The sequence below is a fragment of the Oncorhynchus kisutch genome, linkage group LG14 (genome assembly GCF_002021735.2).
Source record: "Oncorhynchus kisutch isolate 150728-3 linkage group LG14, Okis_V2, whole genome shotgun sequence".
NCBI lineage: Eukaryota > Metazoa > Chordata > Actinopteri > Salmoniformes > Salmonidae > Oncorhynchus > Oncorhynchus kisutch.
The window spans coordinates 2,696,584-2,722,593 of NC_034187.2; the positions used below are offsets into that span (position 1 = coordinate 2,696,584).

The window sequence follows — 26,010 nt, forward strand, 5'->3', positions numbered from 1 at the left end:
ATCCCTGGAGAAGTATCCCTGGAGAAGTATCCCTAGAGAAGTATCCCTGGAGAAGTATCCCTGGAGAAGTATCCCTGGAGAAGTATCCCTGGAGAAGTATCCCTGGAGAATTATCCCTAGAGAAGTATCCCTGGAGAAGTATCCCTGGAGAAGTATCCCTGGAGAAGTATCCCTGGAGAATTATCCCTAGAGAAGTATCCCTGGAGATGTATCCCTGGAGAAGTATCCCTAGAGAAGTATCCCTGGAGAAGTATCCCTAGAGAAGTATCCATATAGAAGTATCCCTGGAGAAGTATCCCAAGAGAAGTATCCCAAGAGAAGTATCCCTGGAGAAGTATCCCTGGAGAAGTATCCCTGGAGAAGTATCCCTGGAGAAGTATCCCTGGAGAAGTATCCTTGGAGAGAAGTGTATAGGAAAGTGGGCGGATAACGTGTTCTCCTTTCATGTGATGTTTAATATCTCTAAGCTCCCTGTCAAGTTATCTGCCTTTCACCAGCCAGCCCTTCTCTGCTGGAAGGTGCTTTACATCTTCTCTGCTGGAAGGTGCTTTACATCTTCTCTGTTGGAAGGTGCTTTACATCTTCTCTGCTGGAAGGTGCTTTACATCTTCTCTGTTGGAAGGTGCTTTACATCTTCTCTGCTGGAAGATGCTTTACATCTTCTCTGTTGGAAGATGCTTTACATCTTCTCTGTTGGAAGATGCTTTACATCTTCTCTGTTGGAAGATGCTTTACATCTTCTCTGTTGGAAGATGCTTTACATCTTCTCTGTTGGAAGATGCTTTACATCTTCTCTGTTGGAAGATGCTTTACATCTTCTCTGTTGGAAGATGCTTTACATCTTCTCTGTTGGAAGATGCTTTACATCTTCTCTGTTGGAAGATGCTTTACATCTTCTCTGCTGGAAGATGCTTTACATCTTCTCTGTTGGAAGATGCTTTACATCTTCTCTGTTGGAAGATGCTTTACATCTTCTCTGTTGGAAGATGCTTTACATCTTCTCTGTTGGAAGATGCTTTACATCTTCTCTGTTGGAAGATGCTTTACATCTTCTCTGCTGGAAGATGCTTTACAGACCATAATGACTCTATGTTATACAGAACACTGGATGGACCGTATTAAATATCATGAATGATGGGTTCGGGATTTTCTCTCTTATAATGATGTTTGTGTTCAATTTGATTTCATACCGTTTATTTTGCAATTCAGGAATGTCGTTAATGCTGTTCCTAAGGCCTTCCTTTGCTATTTTCTAAGAGGAATATGGTTAATACATTTTACTTTGTTGATGGAACATTGCATATTTGTTAACTTGAGAAATACTGCACCATACACCTTAGTTAGATGTAAAATTGCGCAAAATATTGTATTATTTTCTATTTAAATACTGCTCAGGCCTCTGTCTATATGATATTGTGCCAAAACTGAGGCCAGTCTCTACCCACTGTGACCCTAACCAAGAGTGCAGCTCAGTAAAACTGATTGGTTACCTGCTGTAAGAAGGTGAGTGCTGATTGGTTACCTGCTTTAAGAAGGTGAGTACTGATTGGTTACCTGCTGTAGGAAGGTAAGTGCTGATTGGTTACCTGCTGTAAGAAGGTGAGTGCTGATTGGTTATCTGCTGTAAGAAGGTGAGTGCTGATTGGTTACCTGTTGTAAGAAGGTGAGTGCTGATTGGTTACCTGCTGTAAGAAGGTGAGTGCTGATTGGTTACCTGCTGTAAGAAGGTGAGTGCTGATTGGTTACCTGCTGTAAGAAGGTGAGTGCTGATTGGTTACCTGCTGTAAGAAGGTGAGTGCTGATTGGTTACCTGCTGTAGGAAGGTGAGCACTAATTGGTTACCTGCTGTAAGAAGGTGAGTGCTGATTGGTTACCTGCTGTAGGAAGGTGAGTGCTGATTGGTTACCTGCTGTAGGAAGGTGAGTGCTGATTTGTTACCTGCTGTAAGAAGGTGAGTGCAGCAGGTATCCCAGGTACGTCCGTACCAGGCATGCGTCGGCGGATCTTCTTACAGAACTGTCTGATGTCAGAACAGGAAGTCTCTAGATCCTTCAGCAGCACGGCCAGGTCCGTCTTCTCCTGCCCTGTGTGTAGGAACGCACGCAGACGACCAACCTCCACACACATACAGTCCAACGCACTCTGGGTAAACTACAGACAGGGAGAGGGGGGGGGGGGGGAAGAGGGAGGGAGCAGGAGGGAGGGAGCAGGGGGGAGAATGAGGGCGAGAAAGATAGAGAATGCGGAAGGGGGGGAACAAGAGAGATAGCGGGGGGGGAGAAAGAGAGATAGTGGGGGGGAGAAAGAGATAGTGGGGGGGAGAAAGAGAGATAGTGGGGGGGAGAAAGAGATAGTGGGGGGGAGAAAGAGAGATAGTGGGGGGGAGAAAGAGATAGTGGGGGGGAGAAAGAGAGATAGTGGGGGGGAGAAAGAGATAGTGGGGGGGAGAAAGAGAGATAGTGGGGGGGAGAAAGAGAGATAGTGGGGGGAGAAAGAGAGATAGTGGGGGGAGAAAGAGAGATAGTGGGGGGGAGAAAGAGAGATAGTGGGGGGAGAAAGAGAGATAGTGGGGGGGGGATAGCGGGAGGGAGGGAGGGAGCCGGGGGGAGAACAAGGGAGATAGCGGGGGGGGGGAGAGAGGAAGCGTATCAGAAGAAGTCACGTGGAGATACACCCACTGTAGTTAAAGGAACCCACTAGGTTTACCAACATCCTTCCAGTCGGGTTTTTGGACCTGTGACTTAAGCGTTTTGGCATTGAACACACTTGGAATAAAGAGTCTAGGTACCCTGATGTGATCAGCCAGATGCATGGTGCAGTCTTCTGTCTGCTCTGCCAGGTGGATACTGTACAGGTGCTGGTAGTATTTGATGGCCTTGGTGAGCGGCGCCACATGCACCGTCTCATCCAGCTGGTCTTTGTGCAGCAGGTCAATCAGGAAGTCCAGGGAACGCTCGTGAACGCCCATCTCCGGGTAGAGCGTCCCGATCTTCTGATACACCTCCACGCTGCATTGGTTCAGCGCTCTAACACACACACACACACCATAGTTGAGTGAGATCTTTCCATGTTGAATGCAGTGTAGATTTTTTTTAAGTACGCGGCTAAACTTACTGTTCGTATTTATGTAGTGTAGCCTGTAGCAGACTGACTTACTGTTCGTATTTATGTAGTGTAGCCTGTAGCAGACTGACTTACTGTTCGTATTTATGTAGTGTAGCCTGTAGCAGACTGACTTACTGTTCGTATTTATGTAGGGTAGCAGACTGACTTACAGTTCGTATTTATGTAGGGTAGCAGACTGACTTACTGTTCGTAATTATGTAGTGTAGCAGACTGACTTACTGTTCGTATTTATGTAGTGTAGCAGACTGACTTACTGTTCGTATTTATGTAGGGTAGCCTGTAGCAGACTGACTTACTGTTCGTATTTATGTAGTGTAGCAGACTGACTTACTGTTTGTATTTATGTAGTGTAGCCTGTAGCAGACTGACTTACTGTTCGTATTTATGTAGGGTAGCAGACTGACTTACTGTTCGTATTTATGTAGTGTAGCCTGTAGCAGACTGACTTACTGTTCGTATTTATGTAGTGTAGCAGACTGACTTACTGTTCATATTTATGTAGTGTAGCAGACTGACTTACTGTTCGTATTTATGTAGGGTAGCCTGTAGCAGACTGACTTACTGTTCGTATTTATGTAGTGTAGCAGACTGACTTACTGTTTGTATTTATGTCGTGTAGCAGACTGACTTACTGTTCGTATTTATGTAGTGTAGCAGACTGACTTACTGTTCGTATTTATGTAGTGTAGCCTGTAGCAGACTGACTTACTGTTCGTATTTATGTAGTGTAGCAGACTGACTTACTGTTCGTATTTATGTAGTGTAGCAGACTGACTTACTGTTCGTATTTATGTAGTGTAGCAGACTGACTTACTGTTCGTATTTGTGTAGTGTAGCAGACTGACTTACTGTTCGTATTTATGTAGTATAGCCTGTAGCAGACTGACTTACTGTTCGTATTTATGTAGTGTAGCAGACTGACTTACTGTTCGTATTTATGTAGTGTAGCAGACTGACTTACTGTTCGTATTTATGTAGTGTAGCAGACTGACTTACTGTTCGTATTTGTGTAGGGTAGCAGACTGACTTACTGTTCGTATTTATGTAGTGTAGCCTGTAGCAGACTGACTTACTGTTCGTATTTATGTAGTGTAGCCTGTAGCAGACTGACTTACTGTTCGTATTTATGTAGTGTAGCCTGTAGCAGACTGAGAGAGTAGACGAGTCCTGCAGCAAAGCTCAGCTGTTCCCCAGCCGCTCCTCTCATCCCGCTCCTCTCCACACAGTTGTCATTCAGATCAAACTTCTCCTGGGCCTGCTTACTGATCAGCTCCGCCTGGGGACGCAGGCACACATATAACTGGCGGGATTTAAACCCGGCTCTCCCACGAGAGAAACCAATGTGTTGACCGTTAGACCAAAAGGACATAACCTTTTTTGGGGGGGCCCAGGACCAACGATCATTTTGAAAATCGTAGGCGGAGTTACCTCATCCCGTGTCTATGAGCAGCTATGACCCACTCATGTCCAGTACACACACACACAGACCTCAAATTTAGCAGGCCTCATAATGTTTGAAGACAAACAAACCCCTTTCAAAGATAACAGAAGTGGGGAGCTATGAGCAGCAATGTGGGGAGCTATGAGGAGCAATGTGGGGAACTATGAGGAGCAATGTGGGGAGCTATGAGCAGCAATGTGGGGAGCTATGAGGAGCAATGTGGGGAGCTATGAGGAGCAATGTGGGGAGCTATGAGGAGCAATGTGGGGACCTATGACAGAACACACACACAGCTCTCTCTCTCTCTACCTTGAAGATTAGTCTTGGTATGAGCAGAAGCACCAGGATACAGTCGTGGTCTCCTCCATGACGCAGGAAGGAGTCAGGCATGAAGGATGTGAGGAGAGACACCTGTCTGTTGGCCTGGCCCACTTCCATCTTCCTCAGCTCCATCTCTATGGCCTAGAGACATACAGAGACACACACAGAGAGAGACACACACAGATACACACAGAGAGAGAGAGACACAGAGAAAGACACAGAGAGACAGACACACAGAGAGAGAGAGACACACAGAGAGAGAAACACACAGAGAGACACACACACACAGAGACACACACAGAGAGACAGACACACAGAGACACACACAGAGAGACAGACACACAGAGACACACACAGAGAGACAGACACACAGAGACACAGACACACACACACAGATAGAGAGACACAGCAAGAGGGGGAGGGAAAGAGCGAGATACACACACAGAGAGAGAGACAGAGAAAGACACAGAGAGGTAGAGAAAAGACACAGAGAGAGAGAGAGACACAGCGAGAGAGTGAGAAAGAGAGAGAGAGAGAGACAGAGAAAGACACAGAGAGGTGGAGAAAAAACAGATAGTTTAGACGACACCAATGTATTTTTCACAGCACATTTCAGGCTGTTAGTGGACAGGTAGTCATGGTAATGTTGTGGACAGGTAGTCATGGTACTGTTGTGGACAGGTAGTCATGGTACTGTTGTGGACAGGTAGTCATGGTACTGTTGTGGACAGGTAGTCATGGTACTGTTGTGGACGGGTAGTCATGGTACTGTTGTGGACGGGTAGTAATGGTACTGTTGTGGACGGGTAGTCAGGGTACTGTTGTGGAGGGGTAGTCACGGTACTGTTGTGGACGGGTAGTCATGGTACTGTTGTGGACAGGTAGTCATGGTAATGTTGTGGACAGGTAGTCATGGTACTGTTGTGGACAGGTAGTCATGGTAATGTTGTGGACAGGTAGTCATGGTACTGTTGTGGACAGGTAGTCATGGTACTGTTGTGGACAGGTAGTCATGGTACTGTTGTGGACAGGTAGTCATGGTACTGTTGTGGACAGGTAGTCATGGTACTGTTGTGGACAGGTAGTCATGGTACTGTTGTGGACGGGTAGTCATGGTACTGTTGTGGACGGGTAGTAATGGTACTGTTGTGGACGGGTAGTCATGGTACTGTTGTGCACGGGACACTGTTGACCAGGTACACTGTGTACATCTCACCTTGGCATAGGCCTTAGTCTCAGCAAACTTGATCTTGAAGTCAAACATCTCAGCTGGAGGCTGCTGCTGCTGCTCAGCTGTGGCTTCCTGCTGGCTGGTCAGCTCTCTGTTCACCTCCTGCAGGTGAGCGGTCAGCTCACGGTACTTCTTGATGGTCTGTTGATAGTCAGCTACGGTCTCCTGAGCAGCTTCCACCCGTTTCTCCGCCTCCCTGACCCTGCCTCCGCCCAGATCCAGCATCTCTCTGAGCTCCAGCTCCGTCTCTCTGGCGTTCTCCTGAAGTTCATCATTCATTTCGTTGATGGCTTCCTGTAGAAACGGACCAATCACAGAGCACAAGGTCACGCTTACGTATTGTTTTTGTAGAGCAAAAAAAAAAAACATTAGTGAAGGTACTACGCTGTGTACAGACCCCATATTGAGCATTTCACTGTAAGGTCTACTACACCTGTTGTATTCAGCATTTCACTGTGAGGTCTACTACACCTGTTGTATTCAGCATTTCACTGTAAGGTCTACTACACCTGTTGTATTCAGCATTTCACTGTAAGGTCTACTACACCTGTTGTATTCAGCATTTCACTGTAAGGTCTACTACACATGTTGTATTCAGCATTTCACTGTAAGGTCTACTACACCTGTTGTATTCAGCATTTCACTGTGAGGTCTACTACACCTGTTGTATTCAGCATTTCACTGTCAGGTCTACTACACCTGTTGTATTCAGCATTTCACTGTAAGGTCTACTACACCTGTTGTATTCAGCATTTCACTGTAAGGTCTACTACACCTGTTGTATTCAGCATTTCACTGTGAGGTCTACACCTGTTGTATTCAGCATTTCACTGTCAGGTCTACTACACCTGTTGTATTCAGCATTTCACTGTCAGGTCTACTACACCTGTTGTATTCAGCATTTCACTGTAAGGTCTACTACACCTGTTGTTTTCAGCATTTCACTGTAAGGTCTACTACACCTGTTGTATTCAGCATTTTACTGTAAGGTCTACTACACCTGTTGCATTCAGCATTTCACTGTGAGGTCTACACCTGTTGTATTCAGTATTTCACGGTAAGGTCTACTACACCTGTTGTATTCAGCATTTCACTGTAAGGTCTACTACATCTGATGTATTCAGCATTTCACTGTAAGGTCTACAACACCTGTTGTATTCAGCATTTCACTGTGAGGTCAACTACACCTGTTGTATTCAGCATTTCACTGTAAGGTCTACTACACCTGTTGTATTCAGCATTTCACTGTAAGGTCTACTACACATGTTGTATTCAGCATTTCACTGTAAGGTCTACTACACCTGTTGTATTCAGCATTTCACTGTCAGGTCTACTACACCTGTTGTATTCAGCATTTCACTGTAAGGTCTACTACACCTGTTGTATTCAGCATTTCACTGTGAGGTCTACTACACCTGTTGTATTCAGCATTTCACTGTGAGGTCTACTACACCTGTTGTATTCAGGTGTAGTGAAATTCAGAACACAGAAATACAATGTTTATCTAAAATGTCTAGGAAGTAAAGCAAATTCTAATTAAACTCCACATTTTACCCCGTTGAAAAGCAACAGGTGTAGTAGACCTTACAGCATTGAAGATGATTTGAATTTCAGTGTACTTCCTGAATTGACTGGAATTGAAATGGAATTGACCCCCAACCATGCCTGTCCTAGTTGGTCTGTGCCTGTCCTAGTTGGTCTGTGTCTGTCCTAGTTGGTCTGTGTCTGTCCTAGTTGGTCTGTGGTGTGTCTGTCCTAGTTGGTCTGTGCCTGTCCTAGTTGGTCTGTGTCTGTCCTAGTTGGTCTGTGTCTGTCCTAGTTGGTCTGTGGTGTGTCTGTCCTAGTTGGTCTGTGCCTGTCCTAGTTGGTCTGTGCCTGTCCTAGTTGGTCTGTGTCTGTCCTAGTTGGTCTGTGTCTGTCCTAGTTGGTCTGTGGTGTGTCTGTCCTAGTTGGTCTGTGCCTGTCCTAGTTGGTCTGTGTCTGTCCTAGTTGGTCTGTGTCTGTCCTAGTTGGTCTGTGGTGTGTCTGTACTAGTTGGTCTGTGTCTGTCCTAGTTGGTCTGTGGTGTGTCTGTCCCAGTTAGTCTGTGGTGTGTCTGTCCTAGTTGGTCTGTGTCAGTCCTAGTTGGTCTGTGGTGTGTCTGTCCCAGTTGGTCTGTGGTGTGTCTGTCCCAGTTGGTCTTTGGTGTGTCTGTCCTAGTTGGTCTGTGTCTGTCCTAGTTGGTCTGTGGTGTGTCTGTCCTAGTTGGTCTGTGGTGTGTCTGTGCCAGTTTGTCTGTGGTATATCTGTCTCACCAGATCAACGACGGTCTCTCTCAGCTCTCTGACTTTCTCCTCCAGGTCTAGATTCCTCTCTGTCAGAGTCTCCACCATCTCCTCAGCTCCTAGTGCCCCATCCACCTGGAACACAGATCACAACACAGCCATCAGCCCCATCAACACAGCCATCAGCCCCATCAACACAGCCATCAGCCCCATCAACACAGCCATCATCCCCATCAACACAGCCATCATCCCCATCAACACAGCCATCAGCCCCATTCACCTAGAACACAGACCACAACATAACCATCATCCCCATCAACACAACCATCAGCCCCATCAACACAACCATCAGCCCCATCAACACAGCCATCAGCTCCATCAACACAGCCATCACAACCATCAACACAACCATCAGCCCCATCCACCTGGAACACATATCACAGCCATCAGCCCCATCAACACAGCCATCATCCCCATCAACACAACCATCAGCCCCATCATCACAGCCATCATCCCCATCAACACAACCATCAGCCCCATCATCACAGCCATCATCCCCATCAACAAAACCATCAGCCCCATCCACCTGGAACACAGACCACAGCCATCAGCCCCATCCACCTGGAACACATATCACAGCCATCAGCCCCATCAACACAGCCATCATCCCCATCAACACAGCCATCAGCCCCATCAACACAGCCATCATCCCCATCAACACAGCAATCAGCCCCATCAACACAACCATCTACCCATCAACACAGCCATCAGCCCCATCCACCTGGAACACATATCACAGCCATCATCCCCATCAACACAGCCATCAGCCCCATCAACACAGCCATCAGCCCCATCAACACAGCCATCATCCCCATCAACACAGCCATCAGCCCCATCAACACAGCCATCAGCCCCATCAACACAGCCATCAGCCCCATCTACCTGGAACACATATCACAGCTATCATCCCCATCAACACAACAATCATCCCCATCAACACAAATCAAATCAAATCAAATCAAATTTATTTATATAGCCCTTCGTACATCAGCTGATATCTCAAAGTGCTGTACAGAAACCCAGCCTAAAACCCCAAACAGCAAGCAATGCAGGTGTAGAACACAACAATCATCCCCATCAACACAACAATCATCCCCATCAACACAACAATCATCCCCATCAACACAGCCATCAGGAACTACAATTATTCTTATTCCCTCACCAGCAGCCGTGTTAAGAGTTTGTAACATAAACATTTAGACTGCTCAACTCTGCTCTGCTTAGTGGGCGGGGCATGCGCGTTGCCACTCATCATCACATCATAAAGGCCACTGTGAAGAAGACAAGATACTCAGGTGGGCGGGGCATGCGCGTTGCCACTCATCACATCCGTTCAACATAACCTAGATGTACAGTGTGACAAAAAAAGTATTTGTAATTGGGCAATTGTGCAAGTTCTCCCACTAAAAAAAGATGAGAGAGGCCTGTAATTTTCATCATAGGTACACTTCTTACTTACGAGCCCTTAACAGACAGTGCAGTTTAAAAACAATACGGATAAGAATAAGAGAGAAAAGTAACAAGTAATTAAAGAGAGGCAGTAAAAAAATAACAACATATACAAGGGGGTGCCGGTACAGAGTCAATGTGCACCGGTTAGTTGAGGTAGTATGTACATGTTGGTAGAGTTAATTAAAGTGACTATGCATAGATGACAACAGAGAGTGTTGGTGTGGAGGGGGAGGGGGGGGCAATGCAAATAGTCTGGGTAGCCATTTGACTAGACGTTCAGCAGTCTTATAAACTTAAACTATAGGCTGTCTCGTTGTTGTCAGTGATCAGGCCTACCACTGTTGTGTCATGAGCAAATTGAGTGATGATGTTGGAGTCGTGCTTGGCCGTGCAGTCATGGGTGAACAGGGAGTAGAGGAGGGGACTGAGCACGCACCCCTGAGGGGACCCCGTGTTGAGGATCAGCTTGGCGGATGTGTTGTTACCTACCCTTATCACCTGTGGGCAGCCCGTCAGGAAGTCCAGGATGCAGAGGGAGGTGTTTAGTCCCAGGGTCCTTAGCTTAGTGATGAACTATGAGGGCACTATGGTGTTGAACGCTGAGCTGTAGTCAATGAATAGTATTCTCACACAGGTGTTCCTTTTGTCCAGGTGGGAAAGGGTGTGTGTAGAGAGTGCAATAGTGATTGCATCATCTGTGGATCTGTTGGGACAGTATGCAAATTGTAGTGGGTCTAGGGTTTCTGGGATGATGGTGTTGATGTGAGCCATGACCAGCCTTTCAAAGCACTTCCTGGCTACAGACGTGAGTGCTACGGGTCGGTAGTCGTTTAGGCAGGTTAGCTTAGTGTTCTTGGGCACAGGCACTATGGTGGTATGCTTAAAACATGTTGGTATTACAGACTCGGACAGAGAGAGGTTGAAAATGTCAGTGAAGACACTTGCTAGTTGGTCAGCACATGCTCAGACTACACGTCCTGGTAATCTGTCTGGCCCTGCTGACCTGTCTAAAGGTCTTACTCACATCAGCTGCGGAGAGCGTGATCACACAGTAGTCCGGAACAGCTGGTGCTCTCATGCACATTTCAGTGTTATTAGGTAGGCTCGTGTCACTGGGCAGCTCTCGGCTGTGCTTCCCTTTGTAGTCTGTAATGGTTTGCAATCCCTGCCACATCTGACTAGCATCAGAGCCAGTGTAGTATGACTCGAGCTTAGTCCTGTATTGATGCTTTGCCTGTTTGATGGTTCGTCTGAGGGCGTAGCGGGATTACTTATAAGCTTCCGGGTTAGAGTCCCGCTCCTTGAAAGCGGAAGTTCTAGCCTTTAGCTCAGTGTGGATGTTGCCTGTAATCCATGGCTTCTGGTTGGGGTATGTACGTACGGTCACTGTGGGGATGACATCATCGATGCACTTATTGATGAAGCCAATGACAGATGTGGTGTACTCCTCAAAGGACTTAAGTTTCCCTGCATTAAAGTCCCCGGCCACTAGGGGCGCTACCTCTGGATGAGCATTTTCTTGTTTGCTTATGGCGGAATACAGCTCATTCAATGCTGTCTTAGTGCCAACGTCAGACTGAGGTGGTATGTAAACAACTACGAAGAATACAGATGAGCACTCTCTCGGTAGGTAGTGTTGTCTACAGCTTATCATAATATACTCGACCTCAGGCGAGCAATAGCTGTTATTTACAAAAATACATAGTCCGCCGCCCCTTGTCTTACCAGACGCTGCTGTTCTATTCTGCCGGTACATCGTATAACCAGCCAGCTGTATGTTGATATTGTCTTCGTTCAGCTACGACTCCGTGAGACATAAGACGTTACAGTTTTTAATCTCCCGTTGGTAGTTTAATCTTCCCCATAACTCGACGATTGTATTGTCCAAAGATTGCATGTTTGCTAGCAGAATTGAGGGAAGTAGGGTTTATTCGATCGCCTCTGACTTCTTAGAAGGCAGCCCGCTCTCCGGCGTCTCTTTCTCCGCCTCCTCTTCACGCAGACCACTGGGGTCGGGGCCTGTCCCCGAGGGAGCCGTATATCCTCCGCCTCGGGCTCGTCAGAGTCGTGAAAGAAGAAAAAGGATTCTGCTAGTCCGTGGTGAGTAATCGCAGTCCTGATGTCTAGAAGTTATTTTCAGTCTTAAGAGACGGTAGCGGCAACATTATGTACAAAATGAGTATACAAATAAGTTACAAGCAACGCAGATAAACGAACAAAGAAACACAATCGGTTGGGGGCGTAAAACATCTGCCTTCTGCTCCGGCGCCATCTTAATAAGATGGTCCTTAATAACTACCCTGAATGCTGATCCTACAGTTATTGTATGCAGCAATCATGTGCCTATGAACCAGATTTATGGTTATGCTTTTAGCACTGATGCAGTGTAGGAAGCTCACCCTGCACTAACATAAATAAAATGAGAATATCTACTTCTGCTAAGCTTCCCAGTAAAGCATTTTAACAAGCTTAATGAAATTAATAACTTGCAAGCAACAGATGACATCTCCGAAACTCACTTAGAAAATACTCTTGATGATACAGTGGTTGCAATATAAGGTTATAACATTTACAGAAAATACAGAAATGCCAATGGTGGAGGTGTTGCTGTTTATGTTCAGAATATATTAAGTTTTCAGCTGTGCTAACATCATTGCAAAAGGGTTTTCTAATGATCAATTATCCTTTTAAAATGATAAACTTGGATTAGCTAACACAACGTGCCATTAGAACACAGGAGTGATGGTTGCTGATAATGGGCCTCTGTACGCCTATGTAGATATTCTATTAAAAATCAGCCGTTTCCAGCTACAATCGTAATTTATCACATTAACAATGTCTACACTGTATTTCTGATCAATTTGATGTTATTTTAATGGACAACAAATGTGCTTATCTTTCAAAAACAAGGACATTTTTAAGTGACCCCAAACTTTTGAACGATAGTGTATGTGTTATGGCTCTACACCCCCTTCTAAACCCCCTTCTACAATGTGGATAGATGTGGATAGTTACCTGTCTAACAGAACACAGCGGATGTTCTTTAATGGAAGCCTCTCCAACATAATCCAAGTAGAATCAGGAATTCCCCAGGGCAGCTGTCTAGGCCCCTTACTTTTTTCAATCTTTACTAACGACATGAGACTGGCTTTGAGTAAAGCCAGTGTGTCAATGTATGCCGATGACTCACCACTACACACGTCAGCTACTACAGAGACTGAAATGACTGCAACACTTAACAAAGAGATGCAGTTAGTTTCAGAGTGGGTGGCAAGGAATAAGTTAGTCATAAATGTATTTTAAGAAAACTGAATGCATTGTATTTGGGACAAATGATTCCCTAAACCCTAAACCTCAACTGAGTCTTATAATAAATAATGTAGAAATTGAGCAAGTTGAGGTGACTAAACTGTTTGGAGTAACCCTGGATTGTAAACTGTCATGGTCAAAACATATTGATACAACAGTAGCTAAGATGGGGAGAAGTCTGTCCATAATAAAGCGATACTCTGCCTTCTTAATTAACAACATTATCAACAAGGCAGGTCCTACTGGCCCTAGTTTCTACCTTCTTAACAGCACTATCAACAAGGCAGGTCCTACAGGCCCTAGTTTCTACCTTCTTAACAGCACTATCAACAAGGCAGGTCCTACAGGCCCTAGTTTCTACCTTCTTAACAACACTATCAACAAGGCAGGCCCTAGTTTCTACCTTCTTAAAAGCACTATCATAAAGGCAGGTCCTACAGGCTCAAAGTGGAGTTGAGATTGACTTCATCACTATTTGTATTTGTGAGAGATATTGACATGTTGAATGCACCAAGGTGCCTGTCTAAACTACTGGCACACAGCTCAAACACTCATGCATACCCCACAAGCCATGCCACCAGAGGTCTCTTCACAGTCCCCAAGTCCAGAACAGACTATGGGAGAAACACAGTACTACATAGAGCCATGACTACATGGAACTCTATTCCACATCAGGTAACTGATTCAGCAGTAGAATCAGATTTTTTAAAAGCAGGTAAAAACACACCTGTGAAGAAACACTAAATGGGCATCCATAATAAAAACAAATACAAACACACAGGAAGCTGTCATAGGGTGTATCATTCAGCTCGGGAAGCCCTGACCTGGCCTTACTTCTGGGCAATTATGTGTGAAACACATCTCACTGTCCTAGAAAGACCTGATGGAAAACAAGCCCAGGGTGACATTCCCCTTGAAACCGTAGATGAACACACAGGAAGCTGTCATAGGGTGTATCATTCAGCTCGGGAAGCCCTGACCTGCCTTACTTCTGGGCAATTATGTGTGAAACACATCTCACTGTCCTCACTTAAAGACCTGATGGAAAACAAGCCCAGGGTGACATTCCCCTTGAAAACGTAGATGAACACACAGGAAGCTGTCATAGGGTGTATCATTCAGCTCGGGAAGCCCTGACCTGCCTTACTTCTGGGCAATTATGTGTGAAACACATCTCACTGTCCTCACTGAAAGACCTGATGGAAAACAAGCCCAGGGTGACATTCCCCTTGAAAATGTAGATGAACACACAGGAAGCTGTCATAGGGTGTATCATTCAGCTCGGGAAGCCCTGACCTGCCTTACTTCTGGGCAATTATGTGTGAAACACATCTCACTGTCCTCACTGAAAGACCTGATGGAAAACAAGCCCAGGGTGACATTCCCCTTGAAAATGTAGATGAACACACAGGATGCTGTCATAGGGTGTATCATTCAGCTCGGGAAGCCCTGACCTGCCTTACTTCTGGGCAATTATGTGTGAAACACATCTCACTGTCCTAGAAAGACCTGATGGAAAACAAGCCCAGGGTGACATTCCCCTTGAAAACTTAGATGAACCGTATAACCATGTGCTGTTTGCTGACCTGTTCTTTGAGTTCATCGATGGTCCTCTCGGCCAGTTTCATCTCCTCCTGGAGTTTCTCTCTCTGAGTCCTCAGGGTGTCCAGCTCTGTGCTCTTCCTCTCGGTCTGTTTCTGGAGCTTCACATGTTCCTGCTTCTCCGACACAGACAGGTCACGCATCCTGACACAGAGACAAGGTATTTATTTGATTTATTTATTGAAACTTTATTTGAACTCAGCAAGTCAGTTAAGAACAAATTCTTATTTACAGTGAAGGTCTAGGAACAGTGGGTTAACTGCCTTGTTCGGGGGCAGAACGACAGATTTTTACCTTGTCAGCTTAGGGATTCGATGTTGCAACTTTTGGTTACTGGCCCAATGCTCTAGCCACTAGGCTACCTGCCTCCTCTACACTCTAACCACTAGGCTACCTGCCCCCCTACACTCTAACCACTAGGCTACCTGCCCCCCTACACTGTAACCACTAGGCTACCTTCCCCCACTACACTCTAACCACTAGGCTACCTGCCTCCTCTACACTCTAACCACTAGGCTACCTGCCCCCCCTACACTCTAACCACTAGGCTACCTGCCTCCTCTACACTCTAACCACTAGGCTACCTGCCCCCCCTACACTCTAACCACTAGGCTACCTGCCTCCTCTACACTCTAACCACTAGGCTACCTGCCCCCCTACACTCTAACCACTAGGCTACCTGCCCCCCTACACTGTAACCACTAGGCTACCTGCCGCCCCTACACTCTAACCACTAGTCTACCTGCCGCCCCTACACTCTAACCACTAGGCTACCTGCCACCTCTACACTCTAACCACTAGGCTACCTGCCCCCCTACACTGTAACCACTAGGCTACCTGCCCCCCTACACTCTAACCACTAGGCTACCTGCCCCCCTACACTGTAACCACTAGGCTACCTGCCGCCCCTACACTCTAACCACTAGTCTACCTGCCGCCCCTACACTCTAACCACTAGGCTACCTGCCACCTCTACACTCTAACCACTAGGCTACCTGCCCCCCTACACTCTAACCACTAGGCTACCTGCCCCCCTACACTGTAACCACTAGGCTACCTGCCGCCCCTACACTCTAACCACTAGGCTACCTGCCGCCCCTACACTCTAACCACTAGGCTACCTGCCGCCCCTACACTCTAACCACTAGGCTACCTGCCACCTCTACACTCTAACCACTAGGCTACCTGCCGCACCCCTACACTCTAACCACTAGGCTACCTACCCCCCTACACTCTAACCACTAGGCTACCTGCCGCACCCCTACACTCTAACCACTAGGCTACCTGCCGCACCCCTACACTCTAACCACTAGGCTACCTACCTGCTATACACTCTAACCACTAGACTACCTGCCTCCCCTACACTCTAACCACTAGGCTACCTGCCGCCCCTACACTCTAACCACTAGGCTACCTGCCACCTCTACACTGTAACCACTAGGCTACCTGCCGCCCCTACACTCTAACCACTAGTCTACCTGCCGCCCCTACACTCTAACCACTAGGCTACCTGCCACCTCTACACTCTAACCACTAGGCTACCTGCCCCCCTACACTGTAACCACTAGGCTACCTGCCCCCCTACACTCTAACCACTAGGCTACCTGCCCCCCTACACTGTAACCACTAGGCTACCTGCCGCCCCTACACTCTAACCACTAGTCTACCTGCCGCCCCTACACTCTAACCACTAGGCTACCTGCCACCTCTACACTCTAACCACTAGGCTACCTGCCCCCCTACACTCTAACCACTAGGCTACCTGCCCCCCTACACTGTAACCACTAGGCTACCTGCCGCCCCTACACTCTAACCACTAGGCTACCTGCCGCCCCTACACTCTAACCACTAGGCTACCTGCCGCCCCTACACTCTAACCACTAGGCTACCTGCCACCTCTACACTCTAACCACTAGGCTACCTGCCGCACCCCTACACTCTAACCACTAGGCTACCTACCCCCCTACACTCTAACCACTAGGCTACCTGCCGCACCCCTACACTCTAACCACTAGGCTACCTGCCGCACCCCTACACTCTAACCACTAGGCTACCTACCTCCTCTACACTCTAACCACTAGACTACCTGCCTCCCCTACACTCTAACCACTAGGCTACCTGCCGCCCCTACACTCTAACCACTAGGCTACCTGCCACCTCTACACTCTAACCACTAGGCTACCTGCCTCCCCTACACTCTAACCACTAGGCTACCTGCCTCCCCTACACTCTAACCACTAGGCTACCTGCCCCCCTACACTCTAACCACTAGGCTACCTGCCCCCCTACACTATAACCACTAGGCTACCTGCCCCCCTACACTCTAACCACTAGGCTACCTGCCCCCCTACACTATAACCACTAGGCTACCTGCCCCCTTACACTATAACCACTAGGCTACCTGCCGCCCCCTACACTCTAACCACTAGGCTACCTGCCGCACCCCTACACTCTAACCACTAGGCTCCCTGCCGCACCCCTACACTCTAACCACTAGGCTACCTGCCGCACCCCTACACTCTAACCACTAGGCTACCTGCCTCCCCTACACTCTAACCACTAGGCTACCTGCCGCCCCTACACTCTAACCACTAGCCTACCTACCTCCTCTACACTCTAACCACTAGACTACCTGCCTCCCCTACACTCTAACCACTAGACTACCTGCCGCCCCTACACTCTAACCACTAGACTACCTGCCGCCCCTCTAACCACTAGACTACCTGCCGCAGCTCTAACCACTAGACTACCTGCCGCAGCTCTAACCACTAGACTACCTGCCGCAGCTCTAACCACTAGATTACCTGCCGCAGCTCTAACCACTAGACTACCTGGCGCAGCTCTAACCACTAGACTACCTGCCTCCCCTACACTCTAACCACTAGACTACCTGCCGCCCCTACACTCTAACCACCAGACTACCTTCCTCCCCTACACTCTAACCACTAGAATATAATAAAATATATGAATTAGGCCCCACCCACTTGGGAGGCAGGCCCACCCACAGGGGAGCCAGGCCCAGCCAATCAGAATGAGTTTTTCCCCACACAAAGGCTTTATTACAGACATAAATGCTCCTCAGTTTCATCAGCTGTCCAAGTGTCTGGTCTCAGCTGACCCCGCAAGTGCAGAAGATGTATGTGGAGGTCCTGGGTTGGCGTGGTTACACGTGGTCTGAGGTTGTGAGGCCGTTTGGACATACTGCCAAATTATCTAAAATGACGTTGGAGGCGGCTTATGGTAGAGAAATTAACATTCAATTATCTGGCAACAGCTGTGGTGGACTTTCCTGCAGTCAGCATGCCAATTGCACGCTCCCTCAAAACTTGAGACATCTGTGGCATTGTGTTGTGTGACAAAACTGCACATTTTAGAGTGGCCTTTTACCTTGCATTGTCCCCAGCACAAGGTGCACCTATGTATGATCATGCCGTTTAATCAGCTTCTTGATATGCCACACCGTGGTCAGGTGGACGGATTATCGCGGCCAAGGATAAATGCTCACTAACAGGGATGTAAACAAATGTGTGAGAGAAATAAACATTTTGTGCAAATGGAACATTTCTGTGATCTTATATTTCAGCTCATGAACCATGGGACCAACACTTTACCTGTTGCGTTTATATTTATGTTCAGTGTACATACAGTAAGCACATATACATACACACATACATGGTCACATTCACACACACACACACACACACACACACACACAAACACACACACACACACACACACACACACACACACACACACACACACACACACACACACACACACACACACACACACACACACACACACACACATACCTGACGAGAGCTTCCTTCAGCCTGCCGTTCTGCTCCTCCAGCTGTTTCACATGGTAACTGGAAGCAGCACCGTCTGAACCTGATGAAACAACAAGTTGGTGTGTGTGTGTGTGTGTGTGTGTGTGTGTGTACTTGATGTGTGTGTACTTGATGTGTGTGTGTGTGAGCGTGCGTCGCGCACTAGTCTGCGTCTCCTCCTACCTTTCTCCTCTATCTCGTGTTTGAGGATCTCCAGGTCCATGACGAGCTCTTCCAGTTTCTCCTTCAGAGACTCCACCTCCTGCTGCAGGGACTCTGCCCGCTCCTCAGCCATCTCCTTGTCCAGCGTGGCCATCTCTATAGCGTCAGCTGTGTCCGCCATCTCCTCCATGTAGTGCTCCTTCGCCTCCTGGGCCTCCTTCGCCTCCTAGTGGGAGTATATGGAGGATAGAGAGTCAGTTAAGAGTCCACTACTGATATGATGCTGGGATAACTAGAGTCCTCTACTGATATGATGCTGGGGTAACTAGAGCCCACGGCTGATATGATGCTGGGGTAACTAGAGTCCACTACTGATATGATGCTGGGATAACTAGAGTCCTCTACTGATATGATGCTGGGGTAACTAGAGTCCACTACTGATATGATGCTGGGGTAACTAGAGTCCACTACTGATATGATGCTGGGGTAACTAGAGTCCACTACTGATATGACGCTGGGATAACTAGAGTCCACTACTGATATGACGCTGGGATAACTAGAGTCCTCTACTGATATGATGCTGGGGTAACTAGAGTCCTCTACTGATATGATGCTGGGGTAACTAGAGTCCACTACTGATATGATGCTGGGGTAACTAGAGTCCACTACTGATATGACGCTGGGATAACTAGAGTCCTCTACTGATATGATGCTGGGGTAACTAGAGTCCACTACTGATATGATGCTGGGGTAACTAGAGCCCACGGCTGATATGATGCTGGGGTAACTAGAGTCCACTACTGATATGATGCTGGGGTAACTAGAGTCCACTACTGATATGATGCTGGGGTAACTAGAGTCCACTACTGATATGATGCTGGGGTAACTAGAGTCCACTACTGATATGATGCTGGGGTAACTAGTCCACTACTGATATGATGCTGGGGTAACTAGAGTCCACTACTGATATGATGCTGGGGTAACTAGAGTCCACTACTGATATGATGCTGGGGTAACTAGTCCACTACTGATATGATGCTGGGGTAAATAGAGTCCACTACTGATTTGATTAATGAGAGGTACGGTGAGGTAAACTAATGATTAATGAGAGGTACGGTGAGGTAAACTGCTTTCTGTACCTTCTTGGCCTCTTTGAGTTGTTTTGTCAGGTCGTTCTGCTGCTCCTGCATCTTGGTCTTCCATTCCTGGAGCTGCTCCAGCTGGATCTTATGTTTCTCCAGCTCCTTCAGCTTGACCTTCATCATAACAATAATAACATTAAAATTATTATAAATAATAACAATAATAACAATAATTGTTATCATCTAAATCAACATTATCATAATAATAGACTTTATTTGTATAGCACAATTAATACATAGACAGCCACTGTAGAGGAAATATATCATATTTCTTAACCGACCAATTTAGTTTAGTCATTTTTTTTTCAGAGGGCGGGTCCCAGGCAACAAAAAAAAAATAATAATATATATATATATACAGTGCCTTGCGAAAGTATTCGGCCCCCTTGAACTTTGCAACCTTTTGCCACATTTCAGGCTTCAAACATAAAGATATAAAACTGTATTTTTTTGTGAAGGTTCAACAACGAGTGGGACAAAATCATGAAGTGGAACGACATTTATTGGACATTTCAAACTTTTTTAACAAATCAAAAACTGAAAAATTGGGCCTGCAAAATTATTCAGCCCCTTTACTTTCAGTGCAGCAAACTCTCTCCAGAAGTTCAGTGAGGATCTCTGAATGATCCAATGTTGACCTAAATGACTAATGATGATGATAAATACAATCCACCTGTGTGTAATCAAGTCTCCGTATAAATGCACCTGCACTGTGATAGTCTGTGATAGTCTCAGAGGTCCGTTAAAAGCGCAGAGAGCATCATGAAGAACAAGGAACACACCAGGCAGGTCCGAGATACTGTTGTGGATTTGGATACATTTGGATACAAAAAGATTTCCCAAGCTTTAAACATCCCAAGGAGCACTGTGCAAGCGATAATATTGAAATGGAAGGAGTATCAGACCACTGAAAATCTACCAAGACCTGGCCGTCCCTCTAAACTTTCAGCTCATACAAGGAGAAGACTGATCAGAAATGCAGCCAAGAGGCCCATGATCACTCTGGATGAACTGCAGAGATCTACAGCTGAGGTGGGAGACTCTGTCCATAGGACAACAATCAGTCGTATATTGCACAAATCTGGCCTTTATGGAAGAGTGGCAAGAAGAAAGCCATTTCTTAAAGATATCCATAAAAAGTGTCGTTTAAAGTTTGCCACAAGCCACCTGGGAGACACACCAAACATGTGGAAGAAGGTGCTCTGGTCAGATGAAACCAAAATTGAACTTTTTGGCAACAATGCAAAATGTTATGTTTGGCGTAAAAGCAACACAGCCCATCACCCTGAACACACCATCCCCACTGTCAAACATGGTGGTGGCAGCATCGTGGTTTGGGCCTGCTTTTCTTCAGCAGGGACAGGGAAGATGGTTAAAATTGATGGGAAGATGGATGGAGCCAAATACAGGACCATTCTGGAAGAAAACCTGATGGAGTCTGCAAAAGACCTGAGACTGGGACGGAGATTTGTCTTCCAACAAGACAATGATCCAAAACATAAAGCAAAATCTACAATGGAATGGTTCAAAAATAAACATATCCAGGTGTTAGAATGGCCAAGTCAAAGTCCAGACCTGAATCCAATCGAGAATCTGTGGAAAGAACTGAAAACTGCTGTTCACAAATGCTCTCCATCCAACCTCACTGAGCTCGAGCTGTTTTGCAAGGAGGAATGTGAAAAAATGTCAGTCTCTCGATGTGCAAAACTGATAGAGACATACCCCAAGCGACTTACAGCTGTAATCGCAGCAAAAGGTGGCGCTACAAAGTATTAACTTAAGGGGGCTGAATAATTTTACACGCCCAATTTTTCAGTTTTTGATTTGTTAAAAAAGTTTGAAATATCCAATAAATGTCGTTCCACTTCATGATTGTGTCCCACTTGTTGTTGATTCTTCACAAAAAAATACAGTTTTATATTTTTATGTTTGAAGCCTGAAATGTGGCAAAAGGTCGCAAAGTTCAAGGGGGCCGAATACTTTCGCAAGGCACTGTATATATCAAATAAATGCAAAGATAAACCCCACCTGATTTATAGGACACAGTGAACAGTTGGGAGTTGGGACCAATTTAAAAAAGGCTACCTTGATGTTTAATACAGTCTGTGGACAAACTTAAAATATATATGTTGATGGTTTGGATTACGGGATGCCAAGGTCATATTTTTCCAACTTCTGTTCCAGTTCAGTGTTGTTCAGATTCAATTATTATGAATTAATTTAGTTAAATTTCAGATTGATCACAGAATGTAGTATTTTGTAGGAATGAAACATTGAAACACCATCTTGTGGTTCTTTTAGGAGATTCTGTAAATGTGTAGTTGGCAGTAGTCAGAGTGGTGGTCAGACAAGCTAATTTGTCTCATTTCTATTTTCTTGATGAAAGATAATAGTATGAATGAATGAGAATGATTTATGCCTGTTTGAGTATAACTTTTTGTGTTGTAGGATTATGTGCTCGCCCAGGCATCCATGATGTTGTAATCAGAGAGTATTTGCTGGAGAGCTATGGCATTATAACGATGACAGAACTTTGTGTTTGTTTTTTGAATTTTGTGTTTGCACAATTGAGATTCCTGGTTGCAAGTACAATTCGCTAAGGTGTCACTTAATTTCGCAAGCTGGTATCATGACGTGTGAAAGATTTAACAACAGTCGGAAACTTGTAACTTGACATCTGAATAAATTCAACAAGTTTTGGAAAATTTATTTTCAGAATTGTTACAAGTATGAATATATAATAATAATAATAATAATAATAATAATAATAATAATAATATAATATTCTGCTGTGAAAAATACACTTGTAGATTTAGATTCTTAAGTTCTGTCACTATTGTCACGTTACCAAGAGATTGGTAAACTTGTAGAAAGTTTTGTAAGTTTGTGGAGAGAGATTTGCAAGTAAAAATTTAATTTGAGCAGCTCTGGGGACAGGACCTTTTACTCCTAACCAATCAGTTCTCTCTGCTACAACCACAGCCGCTTAACCATTGGCTCGATTGTTCCATCAATCAAATCTCTGGAATTAGCTACCCAATTGAGCAAGAGATGATGAGATAAGTAAAATCAAAACGATCTACTTGAAGGTAATTGTCTGTTAATTGCTTGCTGTTTGGGGGATTTAGGCTGGGTTTCTGAACAGCACTTTGGGATATCAGCTGATGTAAGAAGGGCTTTATAAATAAATTCAATTTGATAAATTTGATTCTTATCTGTGTACGTAGAATTTTTGATGGCATGACAGTAGTACACGCACAGTAGATCGCTAAATTGACATTTCTGGGTCGAAGCTAGCTAGCTAACTCCCACCATCATCACTGCAGTATAGCGAATGTTAGCTATGTTTCTAGAAAATAAAAATGATATATTAGCTAGCTATATTTTAAAGACTTGTTACATACTTTTGAACACTTTTTTGTCAAACTACTTAATTCGCCATGGACGTAAAATAAAAAGCAGGAGCCACAGGGAAAACCACCCATTGGTTGTTCCCCACCCAGAAACCCACCCATTGGTCGGTTTTCCACCCAGAAACCCACCCATTGGTTGTTCCCCACCCAGAAACCCACCCATTGGTTGTTCCCCACCCAGAAACCCACCCATTGGTTGTTCCCCACCCAGAAACCTACCCATTGGTCACTCCCCACCCAGAAACCCACCCATTGGTCACTCCCTACCCAGAAACCCACCCATTGGTCACCCCCACCCAGAAACCCACCCATTGGTCACTCCCCACCCAGAAACCCACCAATTGGTCGTTCCCCACCCAGAAACCCACCCATTGGTCGTTCCCCACCCAGAAACCCACCCATTGGTTGTTCCCCACCCAGAAACCCACCCATTGATTGTTCCCCACCCAGAAACCCACCCATTGGTTGTTCCCCACCCAGAAACCCACCCATTGGTTGTTCCCCACCCAGAAACCCACCCATTGGTTGTTCCCCACCCAGAAACCCACCCATTGGTCGTTCCCCACCCAGAAACCCACCCATTGGTCGTTCCCCACCCAGAAACCCACCCATTGGTCGTTCCCCACCCAGAAACCCACCCATTGATTGTTCCCCACCCAGAAACCCACCCATTGGTTGTTCCCCACCCAGAAACCCACCCATTGGTTGTTCCCCACCCAGAAACCCACCCATTGGTTGTTCCCCACTCAGAAAACCACCCATTGGTTGTTCCCCACCCAGAAACCCACCCATTGGTTGTTCCCCACCCAGAAACCCACCCATTGGTTGTTCCCCATCCAGAAACCCACCCATTGGTCACTCCCCACCCAGAAACCTACCAATTGGTCACTCCCCACCCAGAAACCCACCCATTGGTCACTCCCCACCCAGAAACCCACCCATTGGTCACTCCACATCCAGAAACCCACCCATTGGTCACTCCCCACCCAGAAACCTACCCATTGGTCACTCCCCACCCAGAAACCCACCCATTGGTCACCCCCACCCAGAAACCCACCCATTGGTCACTCCCCACCCAGAAACCCACCCATTGGTCACTCCCCACCCAGAAACCCACCCATTGGTCACTCCCCACCCAGAAACCCACCCATTGGTCACCCTCACCCAGAAACACACCCATTGGTCACTCCCCACCCAGAAACACACCCATTGGTCACTTCCCACCCAGAAACCCACCCATTGGTCACTCCCCACCCAGAAACCTACCCATTGGTCACTCCCCACCCAGAAACCCACCCATTGGTCACTCCCTACCCAGAAACCCACCCATTGGTCACCCCCACCCAGAAACCCACCCATTGGTCACTCCCCACCCAGAAACCCACCCATTGGTCACTTCCCACCCAGAAACCCACCCATTGGTCACTCCCCACCCAGAAACCCCTGTGAACCCTCCCTCATTCCCCCCCATACCTGTTATGGTTCCTTGAAATGAAGTGAACATCCCACACCTTAAAGTGATGTTATATGTTGACAATTATTAGAAAACAAGTCTGTTAATTCATAGTTATTTTGCACAAAAAAAAGCCACATGTTTCAATGCATACCACCGGAAATAACAATATCTAAATCATAATAAACATAATAATAATCATAATTAGGTATATGAATAAACATGATTGTAATAACGGTACCTTGTCCTCTGTCCTCTTCATCCTCAGAGTCTCTAACTTTTCCTCCAGATCCTTCACCTGACCTCGCAGAGACTCCTCCTCCTGGTGGGGAGGGAGGGAGGGAGAGGGGGAGAGAGAGGGGGGGGGGGGTGAGATGCAGCTTAAGCCTCGACCTCTTCAACATTAATGAATTGGTGAGGGCACTAGAACAGACCGCAGCACCCGGCCTCACCCTACTAGAATCTGAAGTTAAATGTCTACTGTTTGCTGATGATCTGGTTCTTCTGTCTCCAACCAAGGAGGGCCTACAGCAGCACCTAGATCTTATGCACAGATTCTGTCAGACCTGGGCCCTGACAGTAAATCTCAGTAAGACAAAGAAATGGTGTTCCAAAAAAGGTCCAGTCACCAGGACCACAAATACAAATTCCATCTAGACACCGTTGCCCTAGAGCACACAAAATACTATACATACCTTGGCCTAAACATCAGCTCCACAGGTAACTTCCACAAAGCTGTGAACGATCTGAGAGACAAGGCAAGAAGGGCCTTTGATGCCACCAAAAAGAACATAAATTTCAACATACAAATTAGGATCTGGCTAAAAAATACTTAAATCAGTCATAGAGCCCATTGCCCTTTATGGTTGTGAGGTCTGGGGTCCGCTCACCAACCAAGAATTCACTAAATGGGACAAACACCAAATTGAGATTCTACATGCAGAATTCTGCAAAAAATATCCTATATGTACAACGTAAAACACCAAATAATGCATGCAGAGCAGAATTAGGCCGATACCCACTAATTATCAAAATCCAGAAAAGAGCCATTAAATTCTACAACCACCTAAAAGGAAGCGATTCCCAAACCTTCCATAACAAAGCCATCACCTACAGAGAGATGAACCTGGAGAAGAGTCCCCTAAGCAAGCTGGTCCTGGGAATCTGTTCACAAACACAAACAGACCCCACAGTGGCAGAATAC

At 46.2% G+C, this 26,010-nt stretch overlaps 1 protein-coding gene across 4 annotated transcripts in view; it reads right to left on the reverse strand.

Annotated features, from left to right (window-relative positions):
- Nucleotides 1–26,010, reverse strand: part of LOC109884295 (dynactin subunit 1) — a 110,808-nt gene that overhangs the window by 32,932 nt on the left and 51,866 nt on the right. For all 4 annotated transcript variants that reach the window (XM_031787635.1, XM_031787634.1, XM_031787633.1 and 1 more), the window contains 11 exons: nucleotides 25,048–25,128; nucleotides 19,938–20,054; nucleotides 18,820–19,024; nucleotides 18,619–18,697; nucleotides 14,791–14,950; nucleotides 8,414–8,518; nucleotides 6,105–6,413; nucleotides 4,877–5,029; nucleotides 4,242–4,402; nucleotides 2,789–3,026; nucleotides 1,939–2,151 (listed from right to left, as the gene is read on the reverse strand). In XM_031787635.1, coding sequence (XP_031643495.1) covers nucleotides 1,939–2,151; nucleotides 2,789–3,026; nucleotides 4,242–4,402; nucleotides 4,877–5,029; nucleotides 6,105–6,413; nucleotides 8,414–8,518; nucleotides 14,791–14,950; nucleotides 18,619–18,697; nucleotides 18,820–19,024; nucleotides 19,938–20,054; nucleotides 25,048–25,128 — 1,821 coding nt within the window. The remainder of the gene's footprint in view (nucleotides 1–1,938; nucleotides 2,152–2,788; nucleotides 3,027–4,241; nucleotides 4,403–4,876; nucleotides 5,030–6,104; nucleotides 6,414–8,413; nucleotides 8,519–14,790; nucleotides 14,951–18,618; nucleotides 18,698–18,819; nucleotides 19,025–19,937; nucleotides 20,055–25,047; nucleotides 25,129–26,010) is intronic.